Source organism: Penicillium canariense (genome assembly GCF_028826845.1).
Source record: "Penicillium canariense strain IBT 26290 chromosome Unknown utg000004l_segment0_segment0, whole genome shotgun sequence".
NCBI classification, from domain to species: Eukaryota; Fungi; Ascomycota; class Eurotiomycetes; order Eurotiales; family Aspergillaceae; genus Penicillium; species Penicillium canariense.
The window spans coordinates 912,331-930,133 of NW_026622731.1; the positions used below are offsets into that span (position 1 = coordinate 912,331).

Below are 17,803 nucleotides of genomic sequence, written 5' to 3' on the forward strand. Positions count from 1 at the left end.
GGCCTGCAGCGCACACCATCACAGCTTAGCCTCCGGCGGACCCAGCAGCTTCTCCAGTCCTTGGCGCACCTGCTTCACCATGCCACCCTTCCCAACGCGCATTGTCTCGCGCAGAACAAAAACATGGGTATATGTGCCAACCATTTTTACATCCTCCTCGCCCTTGCGGAACACCCCGATCTCCCATGTGACGCTAGACGAGCCCAGCTTGGCGACCCGCAGACCCACCTCCAATACGTCCGGGAATGCCACCGACGCGAAGAAGTCACAGTGAGTGGAGACAATAAGTCCAATCTGGTCATCACCAACGCTTAAATTGGATGGTTGCCCGCTCACGCTCGTGGGAGTAGGGTTGTTGACACTAAAGGGATTCCTGCCACAGTGCTCGATCAGGTAGGCGTTTGCGATGGTATCGAAGAGGGCAGTGTAAACGGTGTTATTCAGATGCGCATACATGTCATTATCAAACCTTGTCAAACATCAATGTTAGCTGGCATTGCACTGGTGATGGGAGGGGAGGGAATCATAGAGCTGGGTTGCCGTTACCATCTTGTCTGGTGTACTTGGTGGTAGCCAAAATCGCTGCGCTTGCGGCGCTTCTTGGCCTCAAAATCTGGAGCTTCCATGACTGTATAGTATCGGCTAGTTTCTCAGGCGGGGGGGGGGTTTGGAGAGGATATAATGGTCAGATACCGTCCAGCGGATCTAGAGGAGTGATTGTCCTTGACAATGCGGCATCTTGGCAGCCTCGGAGCAGATGGACCGAGGTCGGACGGGGATTAGGTAAGCTGGTTTCACATTCGTCTGAATTACGACTTCCGGGGCGATTAAATAAGGCGTGGCCGATGTTCATATGATATGGGGTAGACTAACTAGAATGAAAGATGTAGATTTCCAGGCGCTGAAGAGGGCATGGACTCTTCCGGTGGGTGTACGGGCCGCGATCGCGACCTCCGCCGTGCCTGGCCTTATCGTCACAATCGCCCGCAATTTTTTTCCGCCGAAACTTTGTCGCCCGCCACCACAACATCGTAATCCTCGCTGAGAGACCTACCACACCCTTGACAATCACCTGCCTCCCTGGCTCCCTCACCTCGAATCACGGCCTATCTGCTGCGGCGAGGCAAATATCCTCTGCCCTCACCGCCCTGCATGGCCCTCGTCAGCGTCGACACCTCGCTCAAGGTGCCTCCTCCAGACACCGTCGCAAAGCCTCCCGATGTGGTTGTAACTCCCTGTGATCCATGGCCTGCGCCATACTTTATGGAGGGTGGATTGCGCCGTGTTCGCCCCTATCATTACACCTATAACACAAACTGCAAGGAGCGATGGCGGGGTCGAAACCTAGAGGACATTTTCACCTCGGAATTCCGAGACCGGGCACCAGATTACTATGTATGGCTGTTTCAAGCTTTTGGAATCATGGATTGGGGTGTCAGAGCTAACAATCTGTCTATCAGAGGAATGCCCTTGACAACGGCCTTATCTGCGTGAACGGCAAGACCGCAGGCCGCGATACCATCATCAAGAACGGCCAGGTCGTCTCGCACACTACCCACCGCCACGAACCTGCAGTGACCAGCCTCCCGATTGGCATTATCCACGAAGATGATGACCTGATTGTCATTGACAAGCCGGCCGGTGTGCCCGTTCATGCCGCTGGCCGGTACCACTACAATTCGATCGTTGAGATTTTGCGCGCAGAGCGTGGCCAGGAGTGGATTCCACGGCCATGCAACCGGCTGGATCGGCTGACTTCGGGAATCATGTTTATCGGGAAACACCCCAAGGGCGCCGAGAAGATGGCGAGAGCGTTGCAGGCCCGAACCGTGCAGAAGGAGTATGTTGCCCGTGTCAAGGGCTACTTCCCCGACGGCGTGGTGGTTTGTGACCAGCCCATTATGCAAGTCAGTCCAAAGCTGGGTCTGAACCGTGTGCGTGCTACGGGCAAAGAGGCTACGACCAAGTTCCGTCGTCTGGCATATTATCCCCCTCAGGCGGCTATCGCCTCTGCAGAGAAACACGCCTCCAGCGGCGCGGTGACTCCCCCGCCGGCCCTTGCCAACGAGAGCGAGGGATACAGCATTGTTCACTGTTTCCCCCTGACTGGACGGACCCACCAGATACGAGTGCACCTCCAGTTCTTGGGTCACCCAATCACCAACGACCCAATCTACTCGAACCGTCGTGTGTTTGGACCAGAGCTTGGCCGCCACGAAACTAGCGGCGATCGTGATGATGAAATTATGGAGCGGCTCCACCGTATGGGCAAAACCGAAGTTGCCGACACAGTCTCATACCGCACCCACTTGACCGCCGCGCCGAACGTTCCGCCGGGGACCGATCCTGCCATCCTCGCGGAGATCATGCATCGAGAACAGCAAGCCGCCTCAGAAGACTATGAGAAGCGCAAGGGAGAGCGTCTGTCTGGCAAATACTGTGATGTCTGTGGAACGGAGCTCTATACCGACCCGGGGGCCCATGAGCTCGGTATCTTCCTGCACGCCGTAGCTTACGCTGACCGCGACGGCGACTGGGCATACCGCAGTCCGATGCCATCTTGGGGTCGCCCCCCACCTGGGATGGACGGACCGTGTGAGGTCCCTGATTGGGTTCCTGTTCCGGAGAGCGAGGAAATCGTGGTTGGACATGGGACTGTTCCTCCGGAGATCGGTGTGGATGATGACCAGGAGACAAAGCCCGTTTCCAGCACGGTTCTTGTTCGAGGCGTTGGACTACTCGACTTTTCGGACCCGAGACATGGTCTGAACTGCGTCGTTTCCCAGCCGAAGGAAACGGAACCGACGCCTCCGTCAAATCCTTGAGGAATCCATGCATACGTCTCCTATTGTGCATTATGGCTTGGCTTGCATTGTTTCATAGCTCCATTTCGATGACCATGATACCATATCTCTAGATAGACCTCAGACGGTAGATATTTTGTTCAATCCGAGCATCAAAAAAGGGGCATAGGCATATAGCATTTTGGTTTGCATACTGAATTGGAAGCCAATTTTTACACTTCCATATATTTTTGTGTTGATGTCATGCTTTCTATACAATTTTCACTCGGCAAAATTTATATATCTGTTCCAGAACATGATAGCTTCCAGCTCACGCCCCTCATGCAAAACCCACGTAGCTGAATCCAACAATGGCCTTTCGCGGTACACAGGGATTTTATGTAGTTTGTTCCGTCTTCCACCTTCTTACAATAGAAATCTGAAGGAACAACCCACAGTCTGCGAGTTGTGGCTTGCGCTGTATCGCTGGCATGTCCGTATACTGCGCATCGGATCCACCCACTTTTCCTTGCAAACACTCTGGGGGGTGGTACCTTGAGCAGATGGAACCGGAGCTTGGCCTTGGGGCGCCCAGGTCCTGCAAAAGAGGTCGCAGGTCTTGCGGCTTTCCTTTCCCGGCGGTGAGCAGCATTGTCAATGGCTCTGTTGTTGAAGTCCACGGAGATCTGCCGAATGATACCCCATCTATCCTCCATGTCCGAGGCCGCCTTCAACATCAATTGTAGTCACATGTTTCCTTGCTTCTGTTCCATTTGCTCAATCATTTTACTCCTCTCTAGCCTTTGGGTGCTCTTAAGATTAACAATTAACAAGAAATTATGGACTGACAGCTGCCCCTTCGTGTGACGTGGCTCGGCCCTCGTTGGGGGCCTCAAATCCTCTTAAACGGAGAAATGGATTAATCAGGAAGCAAAGCCCGGGGGATTTAGCCGTCGTCAGCAGTCAGCCTGGAAATTTGGGAAAGTTCTTAAACCAGCCGTTCCCAGCCAAGATGTGACACCAGTTGATTGCGCCCAAAAAATTACTTAATGATCCATCTCTGTCGATATTATCACGTCTTTCAATCTTGCCCTACCACGTCTTGAACATGTCTACTTCGAAGAAAATTTCTCCTGAGGAATTCAAAAAGTTCCTTGACAATGTCTTCGTTGGAAATCCAGATGACGCACGATCATTCTGCGAATCGACAATAAGCCCCAGCTATCTCCGCTTCATGGCCGGCGGCGACAAAACGGACTTCCAGCGCGCCGTGGAAAAGGTCGCCTACTTCCGAGAGAAGTGCCATACTTGGAAATCCTCTATCGTGTTCTTTGCACAGGAGAACAATAAAATTGCCGCGAGGCTGCTTTGTGACCTGGGGATTGGGGATGAGCCCGCGAAGAAGATGGAGCTTATGTTTATGGCGGAGTTGGATGAGCAAGGTCTATACGAGTCGGTGTGGGAGCAGGCTACCGAGTGGGTTGGGCAGTGAAATTGTTTGAGGGATGACTTACCCTCTATACCAGCGTGCAGTCTTTCAATTATCGACGATACAGCCGTGGTCAATTTTCCCCCTTTGTCCGGCCTCCTCAGTGTCGAAATGAACAGACAGGCATTTTTACCTCCGGTGCGTGACCAGGTGAGCACGATGTATAGCGCTTCAAGGCACTATCGGACTATCTTATCATTCAAATACAAGTATGCGCACTCTTTGTGACATCCCTAGCTGTTCTTATACTCAAGTAAGGTGTTGTAAGAGGTCCATATAGTAAAAGGCAGAGGACAGCGGAAGTTGTCCTAGTCCCTTGATCACGACTCACTAGACCTTGGTCTCTCTAACCCGAGATGCCTGAAAAGCATTGAAGCGCCTTGAAGAAAATGCAGACAAGCAAGGTCCTCCCAAAACTCCGATCTAAACACGAGCTCCCACCCAAATCCTGTATTCGATCCCAATTTCGCTCGATGCGTCCCAAATATAGCTGTGGTATATATACCAAATCAAATCCCCCGCATTCATATGCTACGGAAAAAACCAACTTGTCAATTATTCCAATACCCACTCCGGCTTTTTACATTTGCCCTTCTTTAGCATCGCAGCGTCCACACGCCACATCATCGTCCCCGACCGTACGCCGGGAGTGGGAAGACCACGCAGGGCCCAATCCGACGTGTAGCACTTGCCATCCACGTCCAGGCGATACTGCATACAGCCTGGGGTCTGAGCGCATAGTTCCGCGCAGTGGTGGAAGGCTTGGGGCTTGGAGACTGGGTTCTCGTTGCGGAGCGCAACGCCGTCTGCAGCGAAATTGCTCCAGTTATCCAGCCGGTCGGAGAGCATAGGGCGGACAAAATTGCGGAATATATCGCTGTACGTAAGGACGGTGTTGTTTTCCTAAGGATATAAGTCAGTAAATTGAGCGGAATGGTGGAGGGGGATCAAAGATCTCCCCTGTTTCGACTCAAAAGGGATGTGCAGCTCACGTTTGCGAACCACCTCCGATCAAACTCATATAAACGATCGATGTCTGTAGGCGTCATATGGTGGAATGTCATAGCAGGATAACACCACTGCGTCCTGCCGAATGACTCGCCAAGCGCATCTTGTTCCCATAATGACTGAGCTATGACATGAGGCCAGGACCAGGTCAAATCCACCCCCGCCTGTTTGAGCGCCATGCCCAATACACAATCGCCCGCCCACTGGGTCTCGGTGATATAATTCCAACGATCGACATGGGCGGCATGATAGTCGGCAACGGCATGCATCGCGGCATGAGATAACACAAAGCCTGACCCGCCGTGGGCGAAAACATCTTCCCCAATTTGCATCTGATTGCCAAGGTAGAGCTTTTTCTGCGAGTCGAGCTGGGCCAGCCAGGCGAGCAGGTTCGGCCAGATTGTGTATGTATCGGCCTCCAGAAAGACGTACCACTGCACATCTGGACGATAGGCCCGTGCTTCTTGGATCATCGGCAGGAATTTCCATTTGTCCAGCTTCCAGCCTGGATTGTCCGTCATACCAGCCGCACCATTGGCCACTTTAGTGTGGTCCTGCTGAGTTAGGGCGTCACGGCCGCCCGCACGGGCTCGATTGTATAGGGCGAAATCGCCGTTCAATAATAGCGACTCGCTAGTATTGCGGAAGACGTCGTGCGTCCGGACGCCCGCGATATCCTCTTCAAAGTCGGAGACGATGAGCTTGTGTGGGATACAGCGCAATGTTGTGCGGAGATGCACTGGCACTTTGTCCTGGGCTTCCGTAATGCCCGTCTTCATCACCACCAAAATATTCTCCACGCCCGGAAGTGGGCGGCAAGAGTGTGATGTTTTATCTTTGGGTTTGGACTCGGTCTCATTTTTTGCGGCGGGATGGGACTCTGGCTCGAAAATCACTTGGGTTTTTTGTGTCTCCAGGCTTGCGATTAGGTGGAGGAAGAGCAGGACGAGCGTCATAAGCCCCAAAAGAGGCACCCAGCGCCCATACCGGGCAGGAAGGGCCAGCATCGTGCGGGGAGAGCAGGAGGGGATCGGGAGGAGATTAGCAGAAGGAGAGAAACGGAGAGTGGCCCTCCATGACCCAGGCAGAATTGGGAGATCGGTATAACGAGCTCTCCGATCTGCTCGCTCCAGGAGGTCCCTTTGAATCCGACCGACCGGTGACAAGTTCCAAGACCCGATGGTGGAGACTTGTTTAGGGGAGGGCTATTTTGTCTGAGGCTAGACATTGGCCAGATCTCATAAGTGGCACCGCTATGCTCGACCAGGTAATGATAGCTGGTGTACTCCGTACATCCTGGGTTGCTTTTTTCATCAGCCGCAGGAAGCCAGTCTGGATGGATCGACCGGCTGTGGACAAGACACCAGGATCAAGGATCACAATTGCAACTGGCGTGTGTGTTCGGAGCCAGGCCAGGTCCTTTCTCGGCCGTGCCCACGGGGGCCAGTCGACACGAGGACCCCTGGATGAGGACGGGAGTGAAAGGATCAGGTGGGTCGGGCGATCAGTCAACCTGCGCAGTATCCCACTTCAAAGGGGGGCGGTGTTTGGATTTGGGAGTTGCACCTCTGAAGGAGAATAATGCGTCATTGTTGGGGGGCTGGTGGGTTTGGGTTTAGGCAGTCGCTTCTAAGTCTATAATATAGTTCGGCGGACTTGGCAGTCCGCGTAGTCGAAGGTTGTTTTCGGGCTTGTTTCAACTGACCTGACGCCACTTCAATTGACCGAAGTGCAGCAGGATCAACCGGTGCTACAGTCTCAGCGTCCTCGGGTATTTACAGTACTCGGTCCTCATTGGTCCAAATCATGATGCCACAGGCCCCGAGGAACAACCGAATGTGCTGAGAATGCCATATACTAGATGGAACGCATCATAGATTCATACATCGTATCAAGGCAGAAGAAGATTTTGCAATTTTTGTTTGTCATTTCAGAGAAATATTTTCTCTTGCTCTATCCGCCCAGCACTAAGACCAAGCGCGAGCCGCACACGGTATGCCATGCACAATCCTTGAAATTCGTGATCGTCAGAGAGATAGTATCACGACCGTACAAAAACCCCCGACCCTCTCGTGCTCCTGCGAATACCACACCGAAAACAAAGGAAACAGAACTTTTGGGTTCATTCCATTTAAGCCTCGGTGGTGACACGGCCCTTGGCGTTGGTGACCTTGACACCGAGAGCCTTAGCCTTGGCGAGGATGTCGACGCGCTTGCGGGAGGAGACGGCGTGGGCGATCCTGTGACAGGCGAGTTAGTTCCCAGTGTTCCCGGTCCGGAAGTGGCTGTTTCCAGTGTCCACGTACTCAGCGGCGAAGGTGCGGTTGTGCATCAGGAGGAGCTCAACGTCCTTGGGGTTGTGGACGAGGAAGGCCTTGTGGCCGGAGGGCATCATGTGGCGAGTCTTCTTGTTGGATCCGTAACCGATCTTGGGCTGTTGTTTTTATCGATCAATCATCAGTAACCATGGCCCGAAAAATGAAATAATTCAATTTCACATACCATGCGGATCTGGCCCTTGAAGCGTCTCCGGACACAGTTGTCAATACTAAAATATAGAAATTAACTGTTAGTAGTCATTCAGCGAACTGCAGACCGAGAGTACATACCCCTTGGGCTTGCGCCAAGAAGCACCAACACGCATAAAGCGGTCAGACTGGTGGCGGGTGAAGCGGTTGGTGTCTATGACAAACAGTGTTAGCCTTTCGGCTTCATTCACAGATGTGCGATCGCTGTCGTAATAATGGAGGTGTAGGCCTCCAAAGATAATATCGCCCTCCGACCGAATTGACCATCTTCGGGATCTCCCATCCCTGCCACGGCAAGTCGCCAGAATATTCTGTTCTTCCTCTAGTCTTGCACTCAAGTTGTCGGTCGGTCGAAGGGCGATGCTATCCAGGCCAAAGAGGGGAAATTGGAACCGGTCGGGCGATCGGGAACGTACGCTTCTTCACAATGGGGACATGCTTCTTTGCGGCGACCATCTTGAGAGGGAGTAATCGTCAGTATATTGGAGTGGACAAATCGAGAGGCGTAGAATGAGACTCACTTTGGCGGTGTTGCAGGGTCTCGCCGGGCGTTCAAGAGTTGTCGAGTCGGAGCGAAGTCAATCTCGAAAACTTCACACTGGCGCGGACAAGTGGGCGGTCCACACTAGTGCGCTTTGGGGGACTTTAGCGACTGTGGTGGTGCTTATGTCATCATAGGGTTGGGGGGTTAAGCCCTGCCAAGATGTCCCTTTTCGGAACCCATCGATCTATGGTAGGATGTCGCTGCACTTAGTAGAGATAGAACATAGAACAGTGTATTTAGCTGTTTGGCGGGTTTCCACTAGTCTACCGCGGGTTCAAGTCTGGAAGTGAAGCTGCATCCTCTCCCCCTGTTTCTCGCCACTCTGCAACATCTGCTCCAACACCTCCAGATCCGCCAACGCCTCCTGCGGCGACTGTCTCTTCTCAACAGGACGACCGTTGACAACAGCAGTCGCGAACTCAGCCACTTCGGGGGCAACTCCCTTGCCATCAAATTCGATGGGGTAGTCTACATCGTTAACTGTCACGCCATCAAAGTGCATCTTCACCACACCCTTCTCACAGGCAAACTCGAAAATATTGTCACTAAAGGGCGACCCCCACGACAAAGAAACAAGGCCCGTTGCACCCGATTCTGTCTTGACAACAGCATCTACAGTATCCACCGGTGGCAGGTATTCCTGCAGCTGTTGCGACTGTGCCGAGACAGTAGTGATGCGCTCCGTGGAACCAAGAATGAAACGCAGCCCAGCAATCATATGCACGCCGCCGTCCAGGAGGAATCCTCCTTGATACTCTGGAGCCTTACGCCAGGACGTCACTGGTGATTCGTTAGCATCCCGTTCGAATAGCCCGTGTACCTACTCGGAACCAGGTAGGTCACCTACGGTAGTACTTGTTGTCCTGCTTCACCAAACTGTGGACGTGGACCCGGAAATGCCGGACCTTGCCCATCTCCCGCACCTTTTCGGCTGCGAAGAGGAACTTGGTCATATACCGGAAGTTCTCGCCTACAGCCCAAAAGGTCTTGCTGGTGTCGATGCTGGTCTGATACCATTGCAAAAGCTCCCGCGCTGTGGCCACATCCTTGGCAATGGGCTTCTCGGAGAGAACATGCTTGCCCGAGAGAAGTGCCCTTTTGATGAATTCAGGTTGGACGAGGATAGGGAGGCTGTTCCCTCGGTTAACATACGGTCAGCGTCAACTGGGAGATGGATGGACACATGGGACATACGCGATGATCACAGCTACAATATCTGAACGGGCCAACAGATCCTCATAGGACTGACCAGCACCGGAGTCGTCCGAATAGAGATCCACTGCGGGTGTGCTGCCAGCAAGGGTCTGAGCCGACTTCAAGGATCGCGAGTAGATGGCCTTTAGCTGCAGGTCGGTGGCAGCTTGAACCGCAGGCTATATGATGCATTAGTCTCGTCTTACCCGGTATGAGCACTTGACATACCAAATGCTGCTCTTTGGCAAAATGGCCTGTCACAGACGTTAGTTTGGAGGCTGCATGAAACCATGCTGAGAGTAAGGGCCTCACCACTCCCAATAATTGCCACCCCAACAGACATATTCTAGAGCAATAAAGTGGAATAGGCAGGAATCAACGGAGAGAACTAGGTCGAAGCAGTGCTCTTCACGCCACCAGATGTCATGCAGGAGCATGCAGGATCTAGGTGGGGGGGGGTTCTTAAGGCCCACTGGCCACCAGACAATATTATCCACCTCGCGAGCCTGGGAAGGTCCAACCTCTTGCCGACCGATTGGCGGCCGAGAGTCGGGGATGCGTATTTCTCGGCCAGAATTCAACCTCTAGCTATTGGTCGAGCTACTCATCCCCGCCATTTCTTGTCCAGAGTATCCGGTCGGCCCTTGCCTTACTCTACCTCAGGCCGCATATGCATGACGCAAGAGCGAGCTACCGAGCAAAACGTGATCTGATCTACGCAAATCCGGTCCCACGTCATGTGCTGCGAAAGAAACGTGGTGGTCTCTCGACAAATCGATATGATCAATTGCAACTGAATATTGCTCGACAGCAGATCCTAAAACAGAGAAACCGTCTGCCGCAGCAAACATGCCCATTCCCAGAATCACATTAATACGCCAGCAGAACCAAACCCAACCCCAAACCTAGAATGCAAAAGGGAATCACAAAATCCAACCCTCAAACAAGACGCCCAAGCTCGTGTCCGTCATGAGAGAGAGAAAAAAAATCCAATCGTACCAGTCATAACGCAAAAAAAAAAAAAATTCAAGACGCAGGCAGAGCTACGCATTGACCAGGGCCTTCAGCCTCTCCACGCGAGCCATGGACTTCTCTAGCCTCTCCAGCCTGCTCCGCTTCTCGATATCACGGCGCTCCAGCACCGCGACGCGTTCCTCCAGCTTGGCGCGCGCCTTGCGCTCCTGCGCAACCATTTCGTTCGCTTGGCTGAATAGCTGCACGGTCAGCTCCTCCAGCTCGGTGCTCGCTTGCGAGAGCTGCGACTCGGCGGCCTTGCGCAGGCCCTGCTCACGAGTCAGGGCATCTTGCAGTTCGGAGGCGTTGTCGCTGCTAGCGGGCGATGCTTGTTGCTGGAGCGGGTTCGTAGGTGCTGTCGGCGTTGTTGGTGCTGGCGCAAGTGCGTTGGTCGGGGTAGCACTGCCGCGGCGGTAGGGGAGCAGTGAGGTGAGGGTTGACAGGCGGCCCTGGGTTTGCTGCACAGGCGGCGACGTCGCATTGCGGGCTACAGGTGCCGCGCGTGGCGACGGGGACTTTTCGGCGTGAGATGAGGACGGAGGGAGAGAGGAGCTGCTTCGCGGCGTGTCGTAGGCTGGTTGGGAGGCGCGCCGTCGGCGCAGTTCGTCTTCGTAGTCGGCGAGTTTGTTGGCTGTCGAACGGGGAAAGAGTCGGTCAGCAAGAAGTCCCGGATCAACACTGGTACATCAGACTCGTTCGAGGTAAATCCTCGACACCATCATGACATGCCACGCTTTCAGGTCTACCGGCACGGAGTATCCATGGACGGTTGCTCTTGCTCACCAGTCATCGCAGCGTGCTCCGTCAAGTGCTGTACCTGCCCCTCCAACTCCTGGATCCGACGCTGAGCCTCAGAGGCATCGTGAGTGCCGCCGTTTCCCCCACACGTTGGACACTGTTTCTCGGAAAGGGTCGCGACATTCATCACCGCAGAGGGCATACCGACAAGGGTGGTGGTCGTGAGCGTCGAGGTGGTCGTAGCCGACATGACAACATGGGGGTTTTGACCCCGAGATCTTCAAGGTCCAGGAATAAGGGCACGGGGAAGCGCGGTCGGAAAACAAAACACGAAAGGGTGTTCTGAAAAGGCCACCAGAGCTATTCAAAGGAAGCTCGGCAGGGTAGCGAGCAGGTTATGAGAAGAAATTCTTGAAACACGACTCATTTCCATGCTAGGTTGGCCCTTTGAAGGGGTTTATTAACTCCATGCTGCGCCACCTGTTATTGCCGCCCAATGGCTGGGGCCGCTTGTCTCAAATCCTCACTCAGGGCTATTTCTGTTATAAAATCAATGAGCAGCCCTAGAGTCCGTAGCTATTATAGTCTCTTGTGTAAGCCTGTTCCCGGGTCTATGATACCATCAAAACATTTAAATCCCGTACATTATCTGCGCGGTGGACTACGAAACGGGTTCCCCCCACCCCCGGCCCTCCCTGTGGGCTCGGACTGTCCGGCGGTCGTCCAGCCTCCGCTCTCCGGAGTCTGACACCGGGACTCCTCCCGCACCGTCCGTGAGTCCATGCACATGTCTACTACTCGTGGACCTGTAAAGGCCCTCCCAGGTACTAGACCTAGCGCCCTTGCTGACGAGAAGTTATGATCGACCAATTGGCTCTTTTTCGGTCGCCTATCACTTGAGCGAACCACACATGCGGGGAGGATGGAAGGTTCAATGGTTCTCAGGGTGGCCGGCCCTGTGCTTTCCTTGGTCCACGTTAAAAAGGGAAGGGGGAAAAAGTGGTAGGGCACGTAACAACTACAAACGGGTAAATACTCGGCACGGTGAATGATCTGTCAATGAAGACTGCATTTCAATCTATACTTAAAAACACGAGTCATGGGCACCATCATTACCTGCACAGGCAGAATAAACTGACCACATGGGAGGGATGCACTCAGCTCTGCATATCACATACAAAGAGACTGGCCGAAGTAGAGAGCGGAGAGGGAACAAGACCGAGAAGAAAGGGCATCAAGCGCGAGACAATCATCATGAGGCCATGAGAGGGGCACATAACGACGATCGCGTTTCCCACTGAGTGGTTTCGTATTCGCATAGCCTGTCGACAGAAATGATCAGGGAGGGTGATAGCTGGGGATGAAAGTGGCATCCAAGACTCTGGCTCCACACTCCAACGCCCAGCGCGGCTGATTCCCGAGCGGTGACAGACAAGGACATAGCAAGGCGATCCCGAGTCGATCATGGGAAAGAGACAGAACAAGGAAAAGCTAGAGAACAGGATAATCTTCATTTCGCATCGGCTGTCATGGTCATGGGCAAATCACACACGAGTCAGACGCATGGGAATAATAGCTAGATAACGAACAGCGACATGACATTAAAGAAAACAGACAACGGCGGGGAAAAGACTTTTCATACTGCCAAATCATCAGAGCGAGGACTAGATGTATATCGGGAAACTAGCCCGAGAGAAAAAGAAGTTCATGAAAACAGAGAGACACAGAAGAGAAAAGACATAAGGATGGGAAAAAGTCAGACAAAACAACTACCGTCGTCAGAGGCAAATAAACGATCATGGCCATGGTGGTCCGAAACCGAAACCGGTCTCCCACAAGGACTCTTACCTGAGGTACACCGGTGACAATATCATTCATCGGCTCTGCACGCTACAGGCCACAGGTTGGGGCGAAAGCAGAGGCTGCGTCAGGGTATCCATAGGTCAATCAGAACCGGCCACCGCGGCGGCCACGCTTCTTGTTCGTGTCAACAGTGCTCCACCCATCATTATCTCCAGCCGGAGTCTCAGCAGGGGTCTCAGCAGGAGTCTCAGCTGTCCGCCAATTGCCGTTGGCGGGAGCCTTCTTCGGGGCCTCCTCGGCAGCAGCAGCGGGAGCAGCTGCCTCCGCGGGCTCTTTATCAGTGGAGACGTTGCTCTCGTCCTCACCGGCCCGCCGGAGGATCTCGAAGTTACCGCCGCCCTTGGGGGGTTCAATAGCATCCTTGTTGGAATCCATGCCCGGCTTGGGCTCCTTCTTTTGCTTTTCCGCCTTCTCAGCCTTGACCTTGTCATCGGTCTCCTTCTTCTGGCGAACAGCAAGCTGGCGGCGCTCCTCCACTTCGCGCTCACGGGTAGCAGTGTCAATCGGGCGAGCGGCACCGAATGGGCTAGCTTTCGAGTCGCCAGCGGCAGAGGCGGGGGTGGGGACAGCATCAGAAACAGTGCGCTTTTGCAGGTTCAACCTCGGGCGGGAAGCAGGGGCGACAGGAGAGGGAGGGTTGCTAGGCTCCTTGGCGGCGGCATCAGGGCGCATCTTGGTGCGCCACTGGTTGTCCATATCGGCAGCGGTAGGAGTCCGCTCAGCGCGCTCAGGGCGCGGGGGCCGAGATCCATCCTGCGAGCGTCCCTCGCCCCAGGAAGGCGAAGGGCCATCGTTGTTGCGGGGCCGGCCACCCTCGCGGAAGCCAGCGCCAGCTGGGGGAGAAAGCGGGCCCTTGCGCTCCCAGTTGCCGAAGTCGCGGAACTTTCCATCAGACTCGAAGTTGTTGCGGCGGCCTCCTCGGTCACTTCCGGCGTCGGATGCGGCGTCCATGTTGCGGCCAAAGCTGCCCCGGTCAGGCACACGCCGCTCAGAGGGGGCAGGGGGAAGGGGACCTCGGCGGGTCCAGTCCATGTCGCGGGGGTCGGCACGCGTCTCCTTGGCTATATGCCCGTCAGTTATCTATTTTTGTTCGCCCAGATATTAAACAAATCGGCGCTTACGAGGGTCCGCGACACTGGTGCGGATAGTGCGGCCCATCAGGGTGGTACCAGAGAGGTCCAGGGCCTTCTGCAAACCAGCGACAGTCTCAAATTCAATGTAGCCAAAGCCCTTGGGGGTGTTGAGCTGCCTATCCTCCACAATCCGGACATTGGTCACACCACAGTCGGCAAATAGATCAGTCACATCGGCGGCAGTCGCTTCGAAGGACAGGTTTCCAATGTGGGCAGTGAACGGGGGCTCGGTGGGGAGGTCGAGCGGCTCTCGAACGGCGTATCCGCCACGGGTCTCATATCCACGGCCCTCGAATCCACCACGGGAGTCACGGTCTAAGTCGCGTCTGTCAGATCTCGCTGCCATCGAACTTAGTCTTGAATTGTAGAGGATCGTACCGAAACCGCCGCTTCCAAACATGCCATAGGAAGAGCGAGTGCTTCTCTCAGCGGGCACTATTAACCACAGTAAGCTATGTCGCCAGGAATGGAGGATCGTATCATATCATCGGCGAATAACGTACCATTAGCTATGATTTTTGTTAGCAAACGATCAGCGAAGCCAATAACGAGGAATTTGCGACTTACGTTGCTCCATGCCCGCCTCCTCAGATTCATCCGCCCAGCTGAAATCGCCGGAGGGCTCTTCCCACAGTCAGCATTACACAGTATCCTTCCGAGTCCATCGGCCACTCACTGTCTACTCCCAGGAACTCCACCATGCTCATCTTCTGGCCCTTGGCCTTAGCGGGCGCTAGTAAGGAATAGGTCAGCCATGATCCAACATAACACAAATGCTAGTACGAGCCAATATGTAGCTCGCCATGGCACTCAGCGACGGGGAAAGCGAAGCGGAATCGACTCACCCATGATTGCGGTTGAGAGAGGTCAAGAAACGCGCCAGCGAACTTGTGCGCGCTTCTCACACAGAACGGTTGGGGGGAGGAATAAGCGAGGTGGGGGGAGGGGGAAGGAAAAAGAAAAAACACCTGGGTGGAAGTCCAGGAGTCAGTCGGAGGAGGTTTGAGTAATCTGGTATTCGCAGGTGTTGAGGCGTGCAGATGAAAACTCCACCGTGGAAAAGTTGGTAGAGGGGAAGTCGGCAATCGGGTCTGCACGAAGTGGCCGGGTTAGTTAATCCGTGATAATTTTTAGTGGTGCCGCTAGCCCAATCGGATCCCCCGCTCCCACTATTACAGGAGTTGCATTCAACGTGATTTTCTCGCAGACCAATAAGTCCATTTCTGGATGAGTTCTTCTGGATTTGATCATACATGGTTACTTATGGTTCTAGCTCTTCAGTGGAAACACCCCTCTACTCCTCTCTTCTACTGAAGCGAGTCTAACCCGACTCGGCTAGGTAGACCCTCTGCCTACCCTACCACGATCTAGATTCTGTCTATTCTTACAGGCCTCACGCAGGCTTTTTGAACAATCAAGATTACCATGAGAAGGGTTCTTTTAGTTTATTTGCGGAAAGCTCAAGATATCTTTTTCTTATTGAAAAGTCCGGGTGTTAAATGCAAAATTCCGGTAGGCTTTCATCGTAGGGTGGATTTTCCCCATGAAAAATATACATCGCAATATTATCGAGGCATACCTACCTAGGTAGGTAACCTTGCTGATAGGTGTCTTTTGTACTTATAACTATATATAATGCTGGCTAGATTAGTATATATAGAATCAAATTTTTACCTAGTTGTTAAGGGCGGAGTGCCCGATCCACCGATACGATCTTTTGTGTGGAAAGTTCCGCTAAATATATACATGGAGCAAGGTTACGTATGGATGCTATTTTAAACTTCCAAACTGTCACTCAGACCTTAAAATGACATTGCTTCTACTTAGAGTGAAACAATAAAGGTCAAAAGGGCTCCAAATGACCTCATGAATAGATGAATAATAAACCGAGGTGATGAATTTAAGTCGAAGTACGGAGTACACACCCACACTGAGGAAAGCCCACGAGATTACATAACGCACATACCACGTGACATATACCTTCTGATTTCGATTGCGATGGATCGGTTCGATTCTTCAATGGTCAATACAAGGAAAGCTCATGCTCCACTCGGACTGTTCGCGATATGAGTGGACAAGGCTTGCCAGCTGTTAGTCCAGCTGATCCGCTGTTGGCCGCGGCCAAAGTGGGTGCCCTGAGTGGTTAGTATTTCCCCGAATTTGAGGCGACACTCAGGAGAATTGTCCGGCGACGCATCTCTGCTTACATGGAACTATTTAGGCGCTGCCGGTTTGATATATGGAGGGGCAGCTGGTGTCATCAGATCGCGAAACCCCATGGTGCATTCGCTTTCATGCGGTATCCACTGGTTTGCATGCGGTTCATCCTTCTGGTGTATGTTCTAGCTCACACATCCACCTGAAGGCTAGTTAGCCGGCGTCTAATCATGCATTGGATCTAGGGATGCGAAGCAACATCATCAGGCTTCATTATCAAGATAGCGCGTCCCCGCAGGAGCGAGCATATGTCAGCGCTCTTTGCGGTGGCATCTCTGGCGGAGTCGTGACAAGGCTCATGGGTATGTTACCCCCGCCATCGCATCATTGCTGCTGGGCAGAGCCGCTAACTTTAGGTCTAGGAGGTCGACTGGTGCCCGGCCTCGTTATTTTTTCCCTGCTCGGCTATGGCGGTCAAAGTGCCTTTAATTACGTTGATAAGTGGCAAATGGAGAAGGCCCAGAACCCATCCAAGCCATTTGTACAGCGAATGGCTGAATCCAAATGGATTCCCTTCCGACACTTGTCAGATGAGGAATATCGGGGTATGCTGAGTGAGAAATTGTTGAGCGTTGAGGCCGAAATTGCGCTCCTTGACGAGAAGATCGAAGAACTAGAGAAGACCCGACCAGTTGCTTCCTCTACCAGCACCACGACCGGAAATAATGATGATTAACCATGGCCTGTTCCCTGCACACTGCGGCTATCGATGCGAGACTATCCCGGGACAAGTTTGGGTAATGGCGGGAGGCCTGGGATGCGGCGCACGGACAAGGCTTCGTCCAGCGCTGAATTTTTCTCTCCTATTCAGTCAACTAGTGCGCTTCTACGGAGTAGTTACGTGTCGGATTGCGCCTTTCTGACACCCCCCCAGGTCCACTATTGCGGTACAGCACGTGCCGCGTGGAACAGCACAAAATTCTGTATTATAAACCAAGAAGCCGAACCATGTACTGTATTCTTCCAATTCCTTCTAGCCGACCATCTTCTTTCCACGCGACGCCATTAGGGGCCGAGTTATCGCCGATCGCAGATCATGGGAAGGCCCCGCGGCATTCTCTGCAGGGTGAAATCATCGGAGCCTCAGCACACGAGCCCGGAAAACGACACCTAAGCGAGGGGGGAGCGAGTGCATGTAGTGACCGGGATGTGGAATTGTAAGCAGCCTTGCATGTGGCCCCTCACGAGTACTTCGTAATGTGTAGGGAGGAGTGAGGCCGATAAGCAAAAACTGCAGTATACTTCCCGACCAAGTGGGAGGGTTCCAGAACTGACAGATACGGAGCAAAGCC

At 53.4% G+C, this 17,803-nt stretch overlaps 9 protein-coding genes across 9 annotated transcripts; 3 read left to right on the top strand and 6 right to left on the bottom strand.

The window, feature by feature from the left end:
- Positions 1–18: 18 nt before the first annotated feature.
- Positions 19–626, bottom strand: N7482_006672 (acyl-CoA thioesterase; the record flags this gene model as incomplete). Its single annotated transcript, XM_056688797.1, has 2 exons — positions 19–469; positions 547–626. The coding sequence occupies 2 exons, from the start codon at positions 624–626 to the stop codon at positions 19–21; spliced, it is 531 nt and encodes a 176-aa protein (XP_056541226.1).
- Positions 627–1,152: 526 nt separating this feature from the next.
- Positions 1,153–2,825, top strand: N7482_006673 (pseudouridine synthase family protein; the record flags this gene model as incomplete). Its single annotated transcript, XM_056688798.1, has 2 exons — positions 1,153–1,395; positions 1,461–2,825. 2 exons carry the CDS (start codon positions 1,153–1,155, stop codon positions 2,823–2,825), a joined length of 1,608 nt encoding a protein of 535 aa, XP_056541227.1.
- A 1,066-nt stretch (positions 2,826–3,891) lies between these two features.
- Positions 3,892–4,275, top strand: N7482_006674 (uncharacterized protein; the record flags this gene model as incomplete). The annotated part of the gene is made up of 1 exon (XM_056688799.1): positions 3,892–4,275. One exon carries the CDS (start codon positions 3,892–3,894, stop codon positions 4,273–4,275), a length of 384 nt encoding a protein of 127 aa, XP_056541228.1.
- Positions 4,276–4,827: 552 nt separating this feature from the next.
- N7482_006675 (uncharacterized protein) lies at positions 4,828–6,287 on the bottom strand (the record flags this gene model as incomplete). The annotated part of the gene is made up of 2 exons (XM_056688800.1): positions 4,828–5,175; positions 5,265–6,287. 2 exons carry the CDS (start codon positions 6,285–6,287, stop codon positions 4,828–4,830), a joined length of 1,371 nt encoding a protein of 456 aa, XP_056541229.1.
- A 1,124-nt stretch (positions 6,288–7,411) lies between these two features.
- On the bottom strand, positions 7,412–8,264 carry N7482_006676 (60S ribosomal protein eL32; the record flags this gene model as incomplete). Its single annotated transcript, XM_056688801.1, has 5 exons — positions 7,412–7,520; positions 7,587–7,714; positions 7,783–7,828; positions 7,890–7,962; positions 8,225–8,264. The coding sequence occupies 5 exons, from the start codon at positions 8,262–8,264 to the stop codon at positions 7,412–7,414; spliced, it is 396 nt and encodes a 131-aa protein (XP_056541230.1).
- A 362-nt stretch (positions 8,265–8,626) lies between these two features.
- On the bottom strand, positions 8,627–9,889 carry N7482_006677 (Gfo/Idh/MocA family protein; the record flags this gene model as incomplete). The annotated part of the gene is made up of 5 exons (XM_056688802.1): positions 8,627–9,132; positions 9,200–9,483; positions 9,547–9,725; positions 9,775–9,800; positions 9,859–9,889. 5 exons carry the CDS (start codon positions 9,887–9,889, stop codon positions 8,627–8,629), a joined length of 1,026 nt encoding a protein of 341 aa, XP_056541231.1.
- A 700-nt stretch (positions 9,890–10,589) lies between these two features.
- Positions 10,590–11,548, bottom strand: N7482_006678 (uncharacterized protein; the record flags this gene model as incomplete). Its single annotated transcript, XM_056688803.1, has 2 exons — positions 10,590–11,191; positions 11,344–11,548. The coding sequence occupies 2 exons, from the start codon at positions 11,546–11,548 to the stop codon at positions 10,590–10,592; spliced, it is 807 nt and encodes a 268-aa protein (XP_056541232.1).
- A 1,697-nt stretch (positions 11,549–13,245) lies between these two features.
- Positions 13,246–15,143, bottom strand: N7482_006679 (translation initiation factor 4B; the record flags this gene model as incomplete). The annotated part of the gene is made up of 7 exons (XM_056688804.1): positions 13,246–14,222; positions 14,283–14,609; positions 14,673–14,729; positions 14,798–14,803; positions 14,862–14,918; positions 14,971–15,027; positions 15,140–15,143. The coding sequence occupies 7 exons, from the start codon at positions 15,141–15,143 to the stop codon at positions 13,246–13,248; spliced, it is 1,485 nt and encodes a 494-aa protein (XP_056541233.1).
- Positions 15,144–16,360: 1,217 nt separating this feature from the next.
- On the top strand, positions 16,361–17,187 carry N7482_006680 (uncharacterized protein; the record flags this gene model as incomplete). Its single annotated transcript, XM_056688805.1, has 4 exons — positions 16,361–16,436; positions 16,516–16,629; positions 16,697–16,813; positions 16,874–17,187. 4 exons carry the CDS (start codon positions 16,361–16,363, stop codon positions 17,185–17,187), a joined length of 621 nt encoding a protein of 206 aa, XP_056541234.1.
- Between the last annotated feature and the right edge of the window lie 616 nt (positions 17,188–17,803).